General features: G+C 42.5%; 2 protein-coding genes and 1 non-coding gene across 6 annotated transcripts in view; 2 read left to right on the forward strand and 1 right to left on the reverse strand.

Moving 5' to 3' along the window:
• LOC144136326 (ubiquitin-ribosomal protein eL40 fusion protein-like) overlaps window positions 1-19,570 on the forward strand; it is a 274,921-nt gene that overhangs the window by 203,043 nt on the left and 52,308 nt on the right. The gene's annotated exons all lie outside the window — the stretch shown is intronic.
• Window positions 1-19,570, reverse strand: part of LOC144136322 (protein turtle-like) — a 63,110-nt gene that overhangs the window by 27,699 nt on the left and 15,841 nt on the right. For all 4 annotated transcript variants that reach the window (XM_077668567.1, XM_077668569.1, XM_077668568.1 and 1 more), the window contains exons 6-11: window positions 15,140-15,427; window positions 12,309-12,593; window positions 11,144-11,259; window positions 10,644-10,797; window positions 4,250-4,361; window positions 921-1,099 (exon numbers count right to left, since the gene is read on the reverse strand). In XM_077668567.1, coding sequence (XP_077524693.1) covers window positions 921-1,099; window positions 4,250-4,361; window positions 10,644-10,797; window positions 11,144-11,259; window positions 12,309-12,593; window positions 15,140-15,427 — 1,134 coding nt within the window. The remainder of the gene's footprint in view (window positions 1-920; window positions 1,100-4,249; window positions 4,362-10,643; window positions 10,798-11,143; window positions 11,260-12,308; window positions 12,594-15,139; window positions 15,428-19,570) is intronic.
• Window positions 2,584-2,655, forward strand: TRNAS-ACU (transfer RNA serine (anticodon ACU)). Its single transcript has one exon. It is a non-coding gene; the product is annotated as a tRNA-Ser (tRNA).

Consider the following 19,570-nt stretch of genomic DNA (forward strand, 5'->3'; position numbering starts at 1 on the left):
AGGTTTGGCATCACGTGGCGTGTCGCCGTGAATTATCACCTCATGTGTTTTATTGGATTCACTAGATGTCATGTGTGGTTACTTGGGAACTGCTAAGAGCAACAGAGTTTAATTTTCAAGCAAAAAATTTTTTGCATTGTGATGTGATAAAAATACGAGTTGTGATTTAAGTGCTGTAATATCCCAGCAGAAAAAATACACAAATGCAGGAAGTTCCAAAAACACAAGTGACTCTAATATGAAAAACTAGGACTTAGAGAAATCAGTTGCAACTACTACTGTGTTTCCAGCTGGTTCAAACAGTGTTGTTAAAACCTCTAAGCATTTTTTCCAACTGCTTCCAAAGGTAACAGATTCCTATGAAAAGATGTATGCCTGCAAGTTCATGCAGTAGGGTAACCTATGGTTTTGTAATCACCAGGAGTATCAAAGAGCAAAAGAATAAAATATTAATTCCCGTCCTGTGGGTACAATCATGTATTTTCCAAACAACAAGCAAATGAATTAAATCAATAAAAATCCACCTGAGCATAGCAAATATGACTACAATGAAAAACAAAAGAGCTTTCCTTGCTTTTCTCATCACAAAAAAAAAAAAAAATTGACCCATCATAACTCAGGACTACCATGTCACCAGGGCAGTCAGTCTACCAACTATACTAAGCAGAATATAGCTTGCAGACATCAAAGCCAGGCCAAATTTAGCACTTTGAGCAGAAGCATTTACAGGCTAAAGTGTTTGAAGAATCCTAAGGCAAAGTAGGTTTTGAAAAAGGATATAATTACAATTAACATTCCTTTCTACCTGCGTAGTATTTCCTTCTTTGAAGTCTGCTTCTCAAGTGACATCTCCGAAACAGCTGCAATGATGAGAAGCAGTGCTAAGTGTAGAAAAGGGGGCCCCCACAGGCGGCACTCACTGGTGGTGTTTGCGCGCACAATGTCACTGTAGAGCCCATCACCGAAGGCATTGCGGGAGAGCACCTGGAACTCGTACTGGGACTCAGGCTGCAGGTTGTGGATGGTCAGTGTGATGGCGTTGTCTGGGTACACCCGGATAGTGCGCCACTCCATCTCACCTTGCCCCACCAGTCGGTACCTGCACCAGCAACATCCACCCCCATCTCTTACACCTTCCTCCCAATCTAGCACACAAACTAGGCACTGTCCCCAGCACTGAAAAAGATTAACAACAGCCACTTGTCATTATCTATAGGCAGGTTTAACTGCCAGTGAAGGCTAGTAAAACAATTACTGCATCTGCACAACAGCAACTTGGGCACACTAATCCACACATCAATGCCAATCAAGAGGCAATGTACAATAGACTCCCTTTAAAGGGACACTGAAGACAACTTCAGCTATTTAGTGTTTCTTTGAGTAAAAAATTATTCTCTGGCTCTTTGCGGTTATGTTGACACTTGTGCGGCAGCAAAAGATGCATTTATAGTGAGAAAATTGGATTTCAAAATCTTCCCGCCACTCGCTTCACACTCGTGACTTCCTTACAGAAAAGGATGAGTTGCCACTGTTTTCAAGTCAATGGTGGTGTAGCATCCACACCAAAAATCAACATCGATGCAAGCATTTTATTTGTGAAATTAGCCAGTGATGGCGACACATTCTTTTCGTTTTCGGTGAGAGTGAGAGCTCCGTTTTCGGTGAGAGTCATCTATTTGTGATTAGAATGCCATACATTGTCGATACAGGTCAACTTCTATTGGTCCTCAGTTCCTCTTTAGACGAACTTCAAGAGACTGCAAAAATATTTAGGTCCTGTCAGAAGTTAATCCTAACAAAAACACACCATGCTAGGTGTGTCCATATATAAATTACATAAAACAGGCAATGAATAAAATGGCCTTTCAGATTAAGGATATTTACAAACAGAGCATTTATTGCACTATGCACGAAGTGAGCTGGAGAATGAAGGCATGAAACAAACTTATATTATCCCATTTCAATATGGCACCGGCCTAGTTTTCTTGCTTTGTTGACTATTTTTCTCCCTCCTTCCTGCAGCGAGCACTATTTGTGCGATGAAGAAGCTGGCGTCCAGGGTTGCCATTGGGCAGATTTTAAAAGGAGCGAGAACTCAAGGCAATTCTTTTTCTGACTTCTGCTTGCCCTCCAGCTCCAAGCACCCCAAAAGTGCCTAGCTGGGTAGTCGTGCATCACTTTCTCATCTCGCTCCATCTACAGTGTGGCTGTTGCCAGCTCTATTCAGAGTTGGTGCACTATGCACCTTTCCATCTGCCCCACTTTACCTGATGCTTTCTGAATATAATAGGACTCATTTGAGCCTCATTACATTGCAGTTCAGCCACCATTACATTGCAGTTCAGCCACACAAGTTATCTGCTCGTTGTCTCAAATAAAAGATGTAAAATCAGGCCTGCATGTCATGCTTAGCATGCAAAGTGATGTCAGTGGTGTATGATGATCCGACGTGTCGCATGCTTCCGGCGCACGTCAGATCACCTACCATTTCCTACCTGCCATTTCCATTGCACACACACAAAGCAGCGCAGAAAATAAAATGTGTACAATAGAAAATAAAATGTGTACAATATTACAAGCCCCGCCGCGGTGGCTCAGTGGTTAGGGCGCTCGACTACTGATCCGGAGTTCCCGGGTTCGAACCCGGCCGCGGCGGCTGCGTTTTTATGGAGGAAAAACGCTAAGGCGCCCCTGTGCTGTGCAGTGCACGTTAAAGATCCCCAGGTGGTCGAAATTATTCCGGAGCCCTCCACTACAGCACCTATTCTTCCTTTCTTCTTTCACTCCCTCCTTTATCCCTTCCCTTACGGTGCAGTTCAGGTGTCCAAAGATATATGAGACAGATACTGCGCCATTTCCTTTCCCCAAAAACCAATTATTATTATTATTATTATTATTATTATTATTATATTACAAAGTGAATAAAACAGAAAGAAAAATAGAAAAACACTTCTACACAGTAACATAGTGCTGATACAGTAATACAAGGCATTTTACCAAAAGAATGCTCTTAGGTAAACCCTCTGAAACACCATTTTTTGTTTCATTGAAAAGAAACATTTTCCTCTCTAAATAGTGTATTCAGGCATTAAAGAAGACCATTTGTTAGTTTTCCAGCACTAAATACTAGTAGTTATTTTACTGCAGGGATGTGCAAAATTTCATACAAAGTGTCATAATTGATGAAAATAGTGACATCGAAATGCTGTGACCTATCAAGTAAACACCCGAAGGATTGTGGCAATAATTTCTATTTCAAATGTGCACATTATGCTTTAAATTGTGAAAAAAAAAAAATGATGTTACTATTGCCGGCAAAATATGTCTTCACAAAAATGGCGGATGACATGCTACCGTGCTCACTGTTTCGCGAAATTTTATTTACTGCATTCCCTATTATAGCATAAAAAACCATCCTATTTACTACATGAAAGATGCAAGATTCATCTGAAATAAAGAAATCACTGCTAGGTGCAATCACTCTCAAGAAAAGCAGCGGGTTTGCTTTGCACACAATTTTGTACATAGCGCGTCAAAGGGTTAAGACAACACACTATCAAAACAATACTTCCAGTACATCAGAAAAAAAAGACCTCAAATAATTTTAAAGGAAAGGGTAGACATATTTTGTAGCATAACTTCAAACTGATATAGAGTAGATGGAGGAAGAAGAAAATAACTAAGCACTTGAAAATTCTAATCTGCGCATGGATGTAGAACGTGCCAGCATTCGCTGCATTGTGTCGAGAATTGGCAGGATTTTCATGTAAGTTAGCAATATCTGTACCCAGCAAATTGTTGTTTTACCTGTAATTTGTTTGACTTAAGAATACAAATTTCATATATTTTGTTCACTCCAGGATGTGGTATCCCGAGAAGTGAACAAAATATGAGGGCCTGTGTGCGATTTAGAAAGACGTCCATTATGGCGCTCAATGCTGCTTTTTTCAAACTCCGAAGTTTATTTCTGCAAGTAATGGCAGCTAGAGATACCCCCACTAAATAACCGTAGTCAACAATCGATGCAAAGAGACCATGATATATAAAAATTTTTCTTTCAGTTGGCAATGTGCACTGAAACTTAATTCACTGAAATGTAACTGAAAGCAGTGTTTTCACACTGCTTACCGAATTGCTTTTTTTTCTTTCTGTGCTTCCACAAACTACAGTGCCTACACAAACATACAAGCAAATCGAGTTTCATCCCTTAAGCGATCTTCCAACCCATGCGGAGAGGCGGACCACCCACCAGAGAACGTAGGTCTGAGGGTGTCCCCCATCGTAGCCAGGCAGCCAGGAGACGGTGGCAGCAAAGGCGCTCGTGTTCACCGATACATTGGTGGGTGCGTGAGGAGTAGTGCCTGCATAACAGCCAATTACACGCATGCTCAGCAACCTGCTACCTAAGAATGCACCAAAGCACTAAAAGAGCTAGAACTGGTGCTTTCAAACAGGTCTTGCCAAAGGCAACAAAGGTGCCAAGTTAAAAAGAAATTGCCATGAAAGCAACTCAAGTTAAAATTTGAAAACCTTAACCCTCTACAGCTCAAAATATAGTCATTACCGTTATGAAACGAAAAGTTTTTATAAATTCATTTATACTTCAATACCCTAAAGGACCAAGAACACACCACCTGGGGGAGGGGGGGGGGGGGGGGGGGATATTTTTATACCATGAAGAAATAGATCAATGCAACAACACCATATGCAGTTAAATGGCAAACAAGAAAACTTCATTAGTTCAAGAAAAATTAAATGTGGTACACCCAGTAGATACACTACATTTCATTCCCATGCAGATCTGAAAACCAGGAGCACTTTCAGTTTACAATAGACCGTTGCTTGTCCGAGCAAATATTCCCACTCGTACATGTAGAAGCAAATGTTACCATTAATCCTTTGTGGTCCTTAATTGGGGCCGCCTGGCAATATGCCTTGGCCACAGTGGCCCTCTGTCCAGCACCGCCCGACAAGCTTTTCCGTGGCTGAACTGCGCACGTTCTGTCTCGCTATGCAGAATGCGCCATCTTGTTGAGGGTATATAAACTAGCTCTTTCTAGTGTTTGCTTTTCTTCACATTATAAGGCAGCACATGAGTACTTTGGAGTCTTGGCTTGGCACGTGCAAGCATTCCATAGCACTGTCTGCAAGCTGTTGGCGGCAAAGCATGGCCACGTTCTCGCAGAGTACTTCCTACGGGAATAATTGACAAGCTTTCAACGAAACTGAAGACGATTCTAGAGAGGAAGGGAACTATGTGCCTCCATTTGCATGATGACCCAGGTGAAAATTTCCTGCTGGGAATCTGCTGGTTTGTACTGGTCCCAGCAGCAACTTTGCTGGTTTCGATCTGGGCCTGCTGGTCCCAGCAGCCCACTTGCTGGTTTTGGTCTGAACCTGCTGGTCCCAGCAGCACTACTTGCTGGTTTTGTGTTGGGAACTGGTCCCAGCAGCAACCTTGCTGGTTTTGATGTCTGAGTCTGCTGGTCCCAGCAGCACCACTTGCTGGTTTTGTGTTGGCGGATTGGTCCCAGCAGCAACCTTGCTGGTTTTGTACTCGATCAACTGGTCCCAGCAGTAAACCTGCTGGTTTTGTACTCGGTCAACTGAAACATATTGTTGCTTTTAAAATCAAGTAGCCGGTCGTCAGAAGGGTTCTACTGGTCTTAGTAGAGAAGAAACCGGGTTTATATTGAGATTATTATTTACTTGCCTGGAGAAAAGCTGATCAGCTGGGAATTCAACCTGGCGTGTATTGGACCAGATGACCTAGCTAGTTGGAAACCAACTAGACATGACTAGTTTCATTCAGAAGGTGTGTATTAATAGCCATTTGGCAACTGCTTCAGCGCTTGAAACTTGAGTATTTATTGGGAGACAGGTGTAACTAAATAAAGAAACACAGTGACAAGCTTCTGCGACAAGCTCCATGCACGGCTAGCAGTAAAAGTGGAACTTCGCCTTGTGAATTCCAACTCCAACGCTTTTCTTAAAACGATACTTCGTCAATGGAAGATCATGCCTATCAAGAATATATAATATCAGTCTTTGAAGCGCTTTGATTGCCTTCCAAGACAATCCATACTCGATGGCAAAATTCACAGTCAGTGCAAGGAAGTCCTCAACAGTTAAATCACTGCATTGCGTCTGATCTGACGTCTCAGGGTGCTCGGAAAAGTCAGGCAGTTGCGTGTGATTGCTCGGCGATGTAGGAGTTTCCGTAGGACCTGACCAATTATAGCTGCTGCCATAATCATCCCCATCATGATGCGTGGCCTGTGGTGATGTCAGCGCTGGTGAAGATGACCGCGTAGGACCTTGCTCTGGCGAAGTTAGCGTGTAAATCCTTGCGCTGGCGATGGTGGCGGCCGCGGAGATCCTTGCGCTGTTGACGTCGGGTGCGTATCCCCTTGCACTGGCGACGATTACCGCGTAGGCCCTTCAGCTGGAGACGGTGGGTGCGCAGACATCCGAAGATAACTTCTGGTGGAAGTCGGAAGACCAGCATCGCTGCCTGGGTCAAGACAACGCCGGTACCGCTTATTCCTGCGGCCCATTCTTTCAGCTCACTGTGACAATAATACCACGGCCACCATCCGAATAGCACTTGAACGTCGACCGAAGAGAAGCACTAGGCGGGGATTGCTGTTGCTGCTGCAGGATTTGGATATGGGGCTTTCTCTTTGTATCGGGCGGCCCTTACAAAAAAAAAAAAAACTCGTGTCCTAGCCTATTTTGCAGGAGGCCCTACAGTTACGGAAAATATACTAGTTCACTGCACTACAGTCGTCGAGTTGAACGAAGCGTCTAGTTGGATTTGGATTGGATTTAGACAACCTGGACTGGTGAAAATGCCGATGTGGCTATCCTTCAAGAGCTCATTGAACTGATTTACGAGTAAATTAGCACATTTAATTACATGAACATGCCACTAAAACTTAATAAGTAACTGTGTATCAATTGTGCTGTTTTAAACCAGTTTTGAAAAACTTGCTTACTGACTACCTTTTTTCTTGTCCGAAGTTTGTCGCGTCGATTTTTGGAGATAGCGACATTGGGTACTTGTTTACCTTTCTTTTTTCCTTTTTCCCTGTCTTCTCGGAGTGCACGGACGAGTATCGATCCCCGTCTCTCTGTTCTATCATACTGTGGCGGCTATTAGCTTTTTAAATTACTTCGCTAATCCGAACTTATTCAGTTAATTAATCTGCGGCTGATCTGCGCTTGCAGAGTTATTAGTGATCCTTGGTGTGCATCACGCTCCACAGACACGTGCGATGTTTGCCGTTGTCAGGTTCGCGCACGATATAGATAAGAAGTTGTACGTGATTCCTGCAAAGGATATTACGAATTTCAACCCGAAAAACAACACAGACTTCAATACGCGGTCTGTGTATACCGCGTTCTGGAGAGATCCGCTGGACGGAAAGGACAGCAGTCACTACAGCACCCAAGTCCTGATGCTAGGAGGTAATGGCTCAGTTTTGTGCACCTTAATTGCATGAGATTTTGCCACGCGAACTGGGTTACTATAATATATGTGTGTGTATGTCTGAATTTCTCACTGCAGAGTCGGAGAAAGAAATCCAGGAAAGGATGAAAACAAAAAGACTTGCGATGCCAAAAATTCTAGATTCGCATGATTCTTCAAGTGAGACATGTGAAGAGGAAACAGCAGCCCAAAAGAAGGTGTGCTTGCATTGTGCAGTGTTATATCTTGTTTGATTGTGCAATCTCGTGAAATTTAACCTGCGATGTGTTGTAGTGTATGCTTGTTGCAGCACATCCTGTGTTTTTAGTTTTTTCGTTCTTTAGAAGCAAAAGCGAACTCTGCTGGCATCCAAAAAAGCAGAGTATGATGAGACCATGCTAAAAAAAAAATATGGACGATGCCAGAAGCAAAACACTGGCAGCTCAAAGCCGCGACAGCCGCCAAGTGGTAAGTAGTACGCCTGCTTAGCTATAAGCTGCCTTATAATTATCAGACACCTTTAAACGTCAGATTAAATCTGAAACCGTGAATGATAATTCTTTATAGGCCAAGAAGCGAGTTGGCTAAAGTTCTTTAGTTATTATAGCAAGTTGGGAGTTATGTGCACTATGCCCCTGCAATCACCTGCTGGATCCTACTGTCACACCCCTCCTTCCTTTCATATGGCAGCTATCTCTGCAGCACCTTATTAACTGTTGTAAATACTTTTTTGCAGCCACGGTCAAGCACTGGGGTCTACAAAAGGGCGTGGACGTGGACCCCGTCGTAAAAAAACATCAACGGGATCCTCTGCGAGAAGATTCAAGATGTCGTAAAATCCAAGAGGAAGGATATGCAGTGAACTGTCCATTCACATGAGAATAACATGAGAATAAACATGCTAAACTGCACAAGACAAGTAGATCTTCTTGCCCTCTCCTGCTGTTGAGAACATGTAATGCATTAGTATGCGTCAAAGCAGCAAGTGGGAACCTGTGTCCAATGAGCTGTGTTTGCTCGGCAGTCTCGGATGAGCAGAACTGGCACGTTGGTTTAGCTTGGGTTCATCGAATTCTGCGTGAAGGAACTAGAACAATAGAAGTGACACCAATACCATACAGCTCTGTGTTGGTGGTATTTGCCTCGTTTCTACTGATCTTATTCTTTCACACATTTTGAGAGGTCAAAGCTCATTTCAATGCCTGCTGGCCCCACTAACACCTGCTGGTCCCAGCAGCGCCTGCTGGTCCCAGCAACAACTGCTGGTCCCAGCAACAACTGCTGGTCCCAGCAACAACTGCTGGTCCCAGCAACGCCTGCGGTCCCAGCAACGCCTGCTGGTCCCAGCAACGCCTGCTGGTCCCAGCAGCTCCTGCTGGTCCCAGCAGCTCCTGCTGGTCCCAGCAGCTGCTGGGAATCTGCCAAAATCCCAGCAGTGTTGGGACCAGCAGATTCCCAGCAGGAAATTTTCACCTGGGGAAGAAAGTGATTCTACTAAATCAAGTGGTGGCAGTAAAGAAGACAACTGCACTGAAAACAGTGACTCTGGAACCAGCTATGCATTTTCTTGCAAGGCTATCAAATGGCAGAGAAAGCTGTTTTTTTGGCTTCTGGAAGTTTCCATCGTAAATAGCTTCACGTTCACTTTGATGAGATGCAGCAGCTCAAACGGCCTAAAGGAGCAGCGACACCAACAGTATCGACAGAAGCTCATCAAACAGTTGGTGAATGATGTGAGGGCTCGTTTTAAAACGCGGGGCCTGCCTGCACGTATGGATGGAGAAGAAAGGCTGAACAGCTGGCCTCACTTCATATATAGCCTCCTTAGCCAAAGCAGCAAAGACTGCGCTGTTTGCAGTGACCAAGAAACCAAAAGGAGCAAGAAGTAAAAAGTAGTTCTCTGCAAAATCTGCTGTCAAAATCCCGGACTGCATCTGAGGGAATGCTTCGAGCAGTTCCACATGCTGTCAAAATACTGTTGAGAACCTTGGGCAGGTACAGAAAGCTCAAAAATAAACTTTCCGTGGCGTGTTCTTGCACAGTTGTAGTTTTCTTTCAGGGCGCCAAGCCAGCAAAACAGTTTTGGATCGCAAAAGGTTAAGCAATTTCATAAATAAATCAATGTGTTTTTCACAGATGTGTGTTTCGCTTGTGCTGAACATGCCTTCAGGTTGCCACACTCTGCAGTAGTGAAAAATAATCTTTTGCAGGCAAACCCCATACGCTTTGCATGTGTGATAGCTAAACATTTATTATCTCATAGTTTACTTAGTCTTTTAACTGACTTTACGCTTCCTTTAATCACATTACAAGTTTCAAAAGTGTGCGCTAATATAAATAATAGCATGCTCACTAAAACATCAGTTACTGTAAATATTCTTGTACACTATGAACATTCCCTGGATTTCACCCAATAAATTTACTATGATGCGAGCAGTTTTGTGGCAATTTTGGAAGGGCCATTCATTAGTTCAGAGCTTCGGATAATTCAGAAATTTTTCCCGGTCCCTTGAAGTATGCATTAACGAGGTTTTACTGTAGTATAGCACAGCTGCTGCTGCCACTGCCACTTTAGCTCATTTGATAAGCACCATAGGCCACATACGCAGGCCACGGGTTCGGATCCCACCGGCGGCATGTGGTTGTTTTTACTTCTAGTCTGTTCTGAAATATTTTGTATCGAAAAAGAATTCTACAACTACCCTCTTCTCATAAGTAAAAGCCACAGTACAAAAATAATAACAAATAAATAATGTTTGCCTACGCCTTCTATTGTACTATTTCCTAACTTGTACATATAGTGATTCTGGAATCAAGGATGAGCCTTATATACTAGAACTATATTCCACAGCACAAGAATGTCACTTCTGCATGTTTCATAGCTTTGACAGCACTGCAAGGAACTACCAAGATAGAGCATATATCTGTCTTCTTATAAAGCTGCTGTGTCAACAGACAGTTAACACTATATGATCTTTTGCGGCAAGGCCTGTTCCAGGCCTTCCCTGTGCCTGCATTAAGTACAACTGCCACTCTCAGTGTAGTAATGCCACTCAGAATAATTCTGGAGCAAAGCACAGATGCATTTTTTCCCTCTTCCACCCAGTTTTATCGCACCTAGGGGTTATCCAAAGTGACTGACAGAGCAAAGCATGAGGAGGAGAAGACGCACTTTCAACCAGCAGCAGGGTGCTGGTGACCAGGGTGGCCACATCGTTCTGCAGCACGCATTCGTAGCGCCCATGGTCCTCCTTCTGCAGGCTGTGGATGATCAGCTTGCCCTTGCTGACACTGTGGCGGCCCTTGGGGAGCTTCTTGCCATCCGCCTGTGCACATGCCATAGCCATGACTACTCAACACAAACAAGTCCTTTACTCAGTCACATCAATATCGCAATGCAAAGAACACACAAGGCCCCATAGGCATTCGATCCTCACCATGTCATCATTGCCAAAGAAAACCCTCTACTTTCTTGGGGCATTACAAGACAGAATCAACAAATTACGAGTCTTATTCGTGTAAAATTAGGGCACTGATCAACTCTGCCATGTGGAACTGTGCAGCTACTCTCACAGAGCAGGCATTATTTTTAAATATATGCTTTTCAAGCCTCGACACCTTCTTTCCAGCCCTGACTGCTTTAAATGCAGCAGAAAAGTGAAAATGGCTCACCCTCCTCCAGGAGATGGTTGGTGTTGGGTGACCTTTGCCCTCGCAGGGCATGGTGACCTCTGCATTCTTAGGCTGTTGGTAGAGCTCCTTAGGCTTCACTGAGAACATGGGTGGTTCTACAGGGACACAGTACAAATTCATCTTTCAATTAAGGGAATACAATACATTTCATAAAACACAGGTACTGCGAAGCGACAGTAAACAAGGTCTGCAACAAATATGAAGAAAGCACGTCCACTTAATGCACGGTTTCAAGCACACACTGACTCTTCTTTTGCTTTAAAAAGAATTAAATAATGCTGAATAATTGTAAAATTAATTGAATTCAGATAAAGCACACGATACTGAAAATCGCACCAAGAATGCACAGCAAAAAAGCACAGCTTACACTTTTAGAGATACCCCTTTTTTTTTTTTTTCCTGTAAAATACATCTACAGGACCCACTGGAATCAGCAATTCGCAGGTCAAGTCATTGTTTGAGGAGAAAAAGAATAGACATGGAAAAGGAGGCTGTGATAGCACATGAGTTTTGTAGCTTCCAGTGATGCCCTGTATTCAAGTCCAGGTTCTTTACTGTGTCCGTATTGCCCGACATTAACACGGTTCACCATGTGATTGTGAGACATAAAATATGAATACTTTAGCAAATGTAACAATATCATACTGCATGCAAAAGTTAAAGCAAGGACTGAATTGGAGGCAAGTAAATCGTGCAACCAACGTAAAGTGCACAAAGAGACATGGACAGAGCAAGCCAAACCTAACATTGTCTAGCTCTGCCTGTGTCTCTTAGAGCAGTTAATTTCACGTTGAGTTACCAGTTAGACCAGATCAATGCCCTACTAAATCATGTGACTATGTATTTTAGTGGGAGAGGCAAAAGCTGGTCAAGCAGTAATCCCATTGTTTTCTCTTGGCTTTCCTCATCCTTTCTGATGAAAATTAAATGCAATATTATTACTGAAGGCATCTGGATAACGCATACACCAAGTGTGCATGCAGCCAACTGCTTACTTGCTGCTCATGAGAGTAAGACCCACAACGGTAAACTCAAATATGCCTTTGGTGCATCTGTGAATACACACAGTCGCTCTGCCTAGGGCAACGAAAAATATAGCCCATCTTGCAAAGCAGATGTGGCTGCTGTGAAAAAATGCACTGACCTCGCACGAGCACCTCCATGACAGCAGAGGAGCCGCCCGTGGAGTGAATATTGAACGGGGAGCACAGGTAGCGCCCCTGGTGCTCATACGACACCCTCTGGAAGAAGAGTGAACCGTTGCTCAGGTTTACGACGCCATTGAGGGCGTTTGCCTCAAAAGGCCGGTTGTCCTTGAACCAGGTGACGAACTGGATGGGCGGGTTGGCCTGGATGTAGCAGCGCACCACTCCCGACAGATTCAGTGGCATGTACTGGAAGGCGGGCGTGAAGTTCACTCGCGCTGGGTCTGCACATGGGGAGCAAGCTGTCAGCATCGCAGGATGGCTTCACCACTTGCAGCCCAGCCATGAAGAAGATCATGCCAAATACGCGTGTTTCACACCGTCACTCTGATGCGTCAACATCGGTTTGTACGGCAACACCGAGTAACATGCTTTGTGTTGAGCTTAAATTCGATGCAGGAAATGTTTGAGATAAGTGAAGAGCATACCTAACTATGACCAAGCTCGGCAGGTAATTTTGCTGCATTGAACATTATGATGCTGTAACAGGACAACATGCAGATGTGGGCCAATAATGACACAAAGCATGAACACATGTAACCTCCATTTCTGCCTTTTTAATGAAAATGTGTACACCTTTCAAAAGTGAACATAAATCCATTCATTTTGGAGATCATTGGAAACCCCAGTAGTCACTGCTCCCATAGCTACTCAAACTAATTATCATTTCCAAATGACTTGATACTTGGTTACACAAGCTCTAAACCATACATTTGACAAGCATATTTTTGCTGTTGCTTTGAAGCTTTTCAAATTTGTTATTCATGCGTATTTTATGTGCATGTTACACATCTGCACTCTGATTTGTAATCTTCAAGCAGGCTTATAACTTGTTCAGACCATAGCAAAAGTTTTATCTGTCAGCGTTAATCAATATATATCTATTAAGTCTGGGTGTTCTCATGAACAAGCTCTGCAGCTATAGGTTCAACAGTTCTTTCCCTATACCTCTCTCCACACTCTGTGGTTGTTTCTGTGCCTTAAAAAGCATGCAGCAACATATTGTGACACACATTAGTTACAATACATATGTGGAAGAATACATATCTAAATCAAAAGTACAAATAATCTTGTGGTGAAGCATGTGAGACTTTGGAGTTAACTCGCCAATGGGAGTGGGAAGTTGATTTAGACAAAACAACCAACTTGGACGGCTGCTCGGAGCACCCCTATTGCTACAGTTTTTAAAAAGGTGGCTGTGTGGGAGCACACTGAGCTCTCTTACTTCCAATGGCACTTAAGCTGCAGAGCTTACACATTCTGTAGAAGCACCATAAAAGACAGATATGCATTGTAATGTATATGTGGGCTTTGATGAGGATATACACACTTTTTTACACATTGCACTTGATGCTTTGCGAACAAGGTGGAGGTCTTTGTCAAGCATTTCAATGGCTATCTGCCAGTGACCCAGAGAATCATAGTTATTGTACACTCTTTTTGTTGACGAAATATAGGAGCTGGACTGCATTACAGGATCATACAGGAAAGAGCTCTTAAGAGTAGCCACCACAACCAAGCAGCACTGAGAACGTTCTTTATTTGTACTGGAATGCTTAAGAAGCCATATCCTCACAATCCCAGTGTAATGAACACAGCCACCAATAATTAAGGTTCCTAATTTTCAGTGATGAAAAATTTTAAATTTGCGAATAGGCGATATGCAAAATTCTGCAAGTGTGCTTTCTCATATAATGATGTTGCCCAAGACAAAGTGGCTGAACTTATGTTCCCAGCTGAAACAAAGCAAGAAGGACTAGTTTTTGCTTGATTTGTTCAAAATACGTTTTGTACATTTTATCCACCCCCTTAGCGCCTCTCCTGTAGCCATCACAGTTTCTTTATAAAGAAGTCGGCCATCTTGCCTTTGGAAACATAATCATGTAGGAAAACACACTTGCGGAATTTTGCATATCTCCTATTGAGAACAAAAATTCTGCAATGCTAAGCAGGAAACAACACGTCCAAAGTAAATATACGTTTATATTTAAAACATGAATTTTTTCTCCTTCCTTCCTCTTCAATGCTAATAATTCTCTGCCTTCACTTCTTTCTCAGCGGCCTGCACCGAGCCTTATCGCCAGTGCGGGCCAAGCGCTTCACCTCAATGACCCAATGTCGTCGAGAGGTCACCTTTTCCTCGCAGCTGAAAAGTCTAGTGGCTGGGCTTGCTGTATCTCGAAGAACAGTGAAAAAAAAAATACGTCATAAGTCAAACCTGGGCACATCGATCGCGAAGCGGATCGTGATACATTTTGATATTGGGTACCTATGCCCGATATAGAACCATTATCGGTCTATAAGTCGATATACAAAAAATGGCAATAGATATATTTGTAACCCAGAAGTAACAATACATATTGCACCACTGCTAGTGACACGCTTCTTGCGTCGCATATACCACATGTTCCGCTGAACGCGAGTTTGATAAACACAAAAAAATAGTATGGTAGATCAGTCAACCCAGCTAAAAAAATGGTTGGAAGACTTTTATAACTTTATAAGAGCCTAAATGGAATAAACTGAAAATAAATGATGGGTTTCCAATTGATACCAATAGTATCTTTAGACTGAAAGAAAGATTTTGCGCCTAACACACACCACACACAGAAAGAAGACGACACCACGGGCGCACTAAAGTATCTTTAGAACTTGCAAATGGTGTATTTTTTTTACTGAGAAAAAAAACAGGAATCAAATGCAGTGCATGTACACTGCCATGTTTAGTCTGCCTGAATGTGCGTAAACATTCATTCAGTGCCCAACTCACATTCTATGTTGAGGTAGGCGGTAGCAGACTCTGGAGTGCCGATGCCATTTGAGATCTCGCATGTGTAGAAACCTGAGTCATCGGCTGCAGTGGGGTTGATGAACAAGGTGCCATCCTGTCGCACAAGTGTGCGTGTCTGCAGCCAGGTCAGCTTGGAGATCTCAACACCGTTGTAGAACCAGCGGTGTGTGATGTTTGAGGGCAGTGCACGTGCTTCACACACAAACTCGGCAAAGTTCCCCTCCAGCTTGGTCAGGTTCTGTGGGGGCGTCGTGATCACTGCTGGGCCTGCGCAGTAGACACCATCATTTGACACTCAATATTTGCATTCCTCACAACTTGAAAGAAAAGAAAGAACTCGGTAACATGCCCTTCTATAATGATAATGCATTTCCCCATAAATTGTGTACCTGTGTTTTTAACGTTATTTCAACATAATCTTTAAACTGCTGTTCTTGTTGTTGTCTGCTCCCACATGGTTCAAAATTCAACATACCTCTGCTAGGTAATCAGTTCATTGACAAATTTTACATGAGCATATGCTATGAATCAAATGATACAGAACATCTCTACTTGCACGACAAAGATTTCCAAACACTCTCTGCTGGAATAAAACCACCATCCAAAACACTCAAATTCTCCATCTTCACAATTTACATACATGGGCCATCTTGAAAACAAGTTTTTCAGCAAACTACCACACGAGGCATTTTTCAGCCTTTTTTCAGACCCAGGTGAATGCTTTGACTGGCTGAAGTGGCTTAATAGCGATATTCTTAGTTGGTTCCAGTTGAGCCCAACTAAAATTAACTAGAACTGAAAAACTGGACATAAACTATTTGAACCTGCTGGTACCAGTCAGATATCGCCCTCTGCTGGCACAAGCGAGTTGTGGATGCGGCCCCAAGACAGGAGCAAAATGAAGGTACAAAAGGAGCTATAATCGTCCAGACAGAGCAACGGAGATGCCCTATTGTATGCATGTTATCGGTGAAGAAGCCAGAACCATTTTGGCTCTCAGACATCAAGCAAAAGAAAACAAGAGGAACTGAGTGTGCGGTTGTTTGAGTGAGTTTCAATGAGAGACCTGCATTCACAAATATATATGGGCGCACTGCATCCCGCGAGCCTACGGGGGTGTCAGAGCTCGATGACAAATGCTCTAGACACACTGCACGAGATGGACAAAGGAAGACTAAAGCTACTGGGCTGTTTCCCTTTCCTTTTGATGCTTTGCCTGTGAACTCTTCAATATGGACTCTTATATACAATATTGTCACGTAGTGGTGACGGCAGTCGAAGCAGCAATGAAGACGGACAAAAGGGTCTTCTAAAAGAAAACTGTTTATTGGGCTGACTTGCACCCAAAATGGACTGAATCACTCGGCGGCGGCGAAGCGACAAGCGTGCTCGGCGGTCGTCGAACGGAATGCCCGCCACTGTCGGCCGTGCTCAATTTAAAGCTGATAGCGAACTTTCGAGATAAAGCGTGCAAAGTTACTAGAACATTCCGGAACAACGTAGAATCAGCTCTGCCTGGCTGCGATCAATCGAGATAAATCTAGTCGCCTTTTGCGTCGCAAACAAAGCGATAAAGTGGTGTGGCGGCAGATTTGAAGAACGAACAAACAGTGCAAATATTCGCGGCAATATTCAAACAAAGCAACTATTTTCTGATTTTTGCATGCTTGCATTTGCATACTCTCGCACATAACACACCATTTTTTTTTCAACATGCACGGTAAACATTGTTAAAATTGTGCACCTCTGGTCTGCCCCATTTTGCAGACATGAATAAGCATGTCGTGAAAGTACATACATTTGGAATACAGACATACAGCCAGCAGATGCAGTCAGAGCTCACATTTCCAGAGTGCTACCTCCACTTGTCACAAAATCACAAGGAAGGCAACATGAAACCTGCACTGAAGCTTTCCACTAGCCTAGAATACAGAACAAATAGTTTTCAGTAAGGCATGTAAAGACTTTTGCCATGCTACATGCTATTGCATATATTTCAAGGCTTAGGAGCCCGCTTTCTACCAAAACTAGCCCTAGCAAAAATTCTAATAGAAATTTGTATTAGTCTAATACCTTTTTGCATTTGATGTATAAGCTGTTGTATTAGTCTACTGCAATTTTGTATTTGGAGTATAAGTTTCCATATTAGTCTCATACAGTTTTGTATATTATGTACAAGTCTTCCACTTAGTCTAATAAGCAGTTGTTTTAGACATACATTTCTTTATTAGTTATATTATTAGTCAAATAGAAGGCTGTATTTGCAAATAGGGCAAATACAGTCAGAAGGCTGCATGTATACCTTACCTTATTTTGTATTTACCTTATTTTGTTATAATATTTTATTATAGGTTACAATAAGAACTATCTGCAGCTTAATCTGCTAAGTTGTATACATCATTTATGCTATCTCAGCCGTCGAAAATGAATTAAATAACTATGTCTAACTGGTAAGCACCCCTAGCCCAATTATGGGAGTCCCACATATGGGATATATAAGCAGAAGCAAAAGTTTGTTTTATTTATTATTTATTTATTGATAATGCAATCCCGGAGTTGGGATTTTAGCAGGGTGGGGGTGCAAACTAAGCAGTTTAACAAAACAGGCAAAAGTAAACAAAAATAACAATGCAAGTTGAAGCTCTTCTGCACCATTGGGAATACAACAATTAAACATATACAACAGAACAGTGAAATAGCAAATGCAATAAAAACTAGGTGATATGTTGCGAGAACAATATCAGCGATGGCTGCAGCACTTCAATGTTAGTGAGGTTATTCCAATCGGAAATAGTTCGTGGAAGGAATGAGTATTTAAAGCAGTTATTTCGAACCCGAAAAGGAGTTAAAGTTAGCTGGTGTCGTTGTCACGTCACATATCCGGACGAAAAAAAAAAAACAAGCAAATCGGTAAGCTCCATTCTGTAGTGTCTTTTGATTAATTGATACATAAATTTAAGTCGTGCGCAATGATTTCGCTCAGTTATTGTCGGAAGGCCAGTTTGGATTAAAAGATGCGTTACTGATGTACATCGGTAATTGTTATATATGTATCGTGCCGCCCTCTTTTACCTTCTCTAATTTATTTATGTTAGTTTGCGTGAACGGGTCCCAAATGATAGCAGCATAATCAAAGCTAGGCAGAACAGTACATTTGTAAGCAAGTAGGCATACAGATGGGGTAGACAATCGCAATGCCTGTCTCAAGAAAAACAGTTTACAAAAAGCGTTACACGTTATGAAGTCAATATGTTTATTCCAACTAAGAGTGTTAGTGACCCAGAGCCCCAGATATTTATATTCTTTTACTTCTGCCAGTGTCATACTGTTAATACAATAATCGATAATACAATAATATGTGTTGGGTTTATGTTAGGTGTGTGACTGTACTAGCTGTTTCTTGAGTGTAATGTATGATTCATTTGATTTCCAAAAAAGATTAAATTTCCCAATTGGAGTCAATTGGTTTATTAACTGGGATGAGGGCTAGTATACTAATAGAGCAGAAAACTAATAGAATTAGTCTAATAGCCTATTAAATTTTGTATTTGATTTTGTATTTGCTGTTAGGTTTATTAGACTAATAGCCTATTAGTTGTCGATAACCTAATAGGCTATCAGTTTTCCTATTAGAATGTTTGCTAGGGAGAACAGCATACAAGGAGTGGGTGGAAGATGCTGGACACACCAAGTGAAAAGTCACTACCAAGGACAAGGCTCTTGTCATTTGCTATGTTTCTTTTAATAGCCGGGTGGCTGCATTGACAACTCAGCAGAAGTCACTAAAGCACCTCCTGGCTAGCATTGGCTTCCCACAAGAAATATGGCAAAATAAATAACTGAAATATAACCAGTCCCTCATGGCTGCCTGCCGCTAAGTCACACTACGGTCGGAGTGGTAGAGTTCTAGTACACACAGGTGCAACCATCTGACTGAACACATCACACCTCTTGCATATTTGAGCACCCAGCCCCTGTTAGTGAATCATCACATCCTGGCAAAAGAGTCTGCCTGGCACCTACTGGACTAAACAAGATTACTGACTCGAGTTAACACAAGCAGAAACCAAGTTATATCAATTGGGAATGGACTAACGAAGTCATCAGTTGTTTTCAGCTGGGTTTGAACAGCGGAAAATTTATGAAAAACTCTTTGTGGGGGTGTGGTCCTATTTGCACAACGCATTTGTTTTTTTTTGTGTGTGTGTGTGTGACAAAATTAATGCTAATATGACTTTCCTGTGAAAAATTTCTGCATCGCATTCCCAACAATTTCAACATCTCATCCTTACAAAATACCCTGGCTATCTTGAAAAATTCACTTAGCTTTCCTTTCTATGGAGGCTTTCCTTTTGCTGAGCACAAACATGCACTTCATTCTCTGCTTGCCGTTTTCATTGATAGGCTACT

Source organism: Amblyomma americanum, chromosome 6 (genome assembly GCF_052857255.1).
Source record: "Amblyomma americanum isolate KBUSLIRL-KWMA chromosome 6, ASM5285725v1, whole genome shotgun sequence".
Taxonomy (NCBI): domain Eukaryota; kingdom Metazoa; phylum Arthropoda; class Arachnida; order Ixodida; family Ixodidae; genus Amblyomma; species Amblyomma americanum.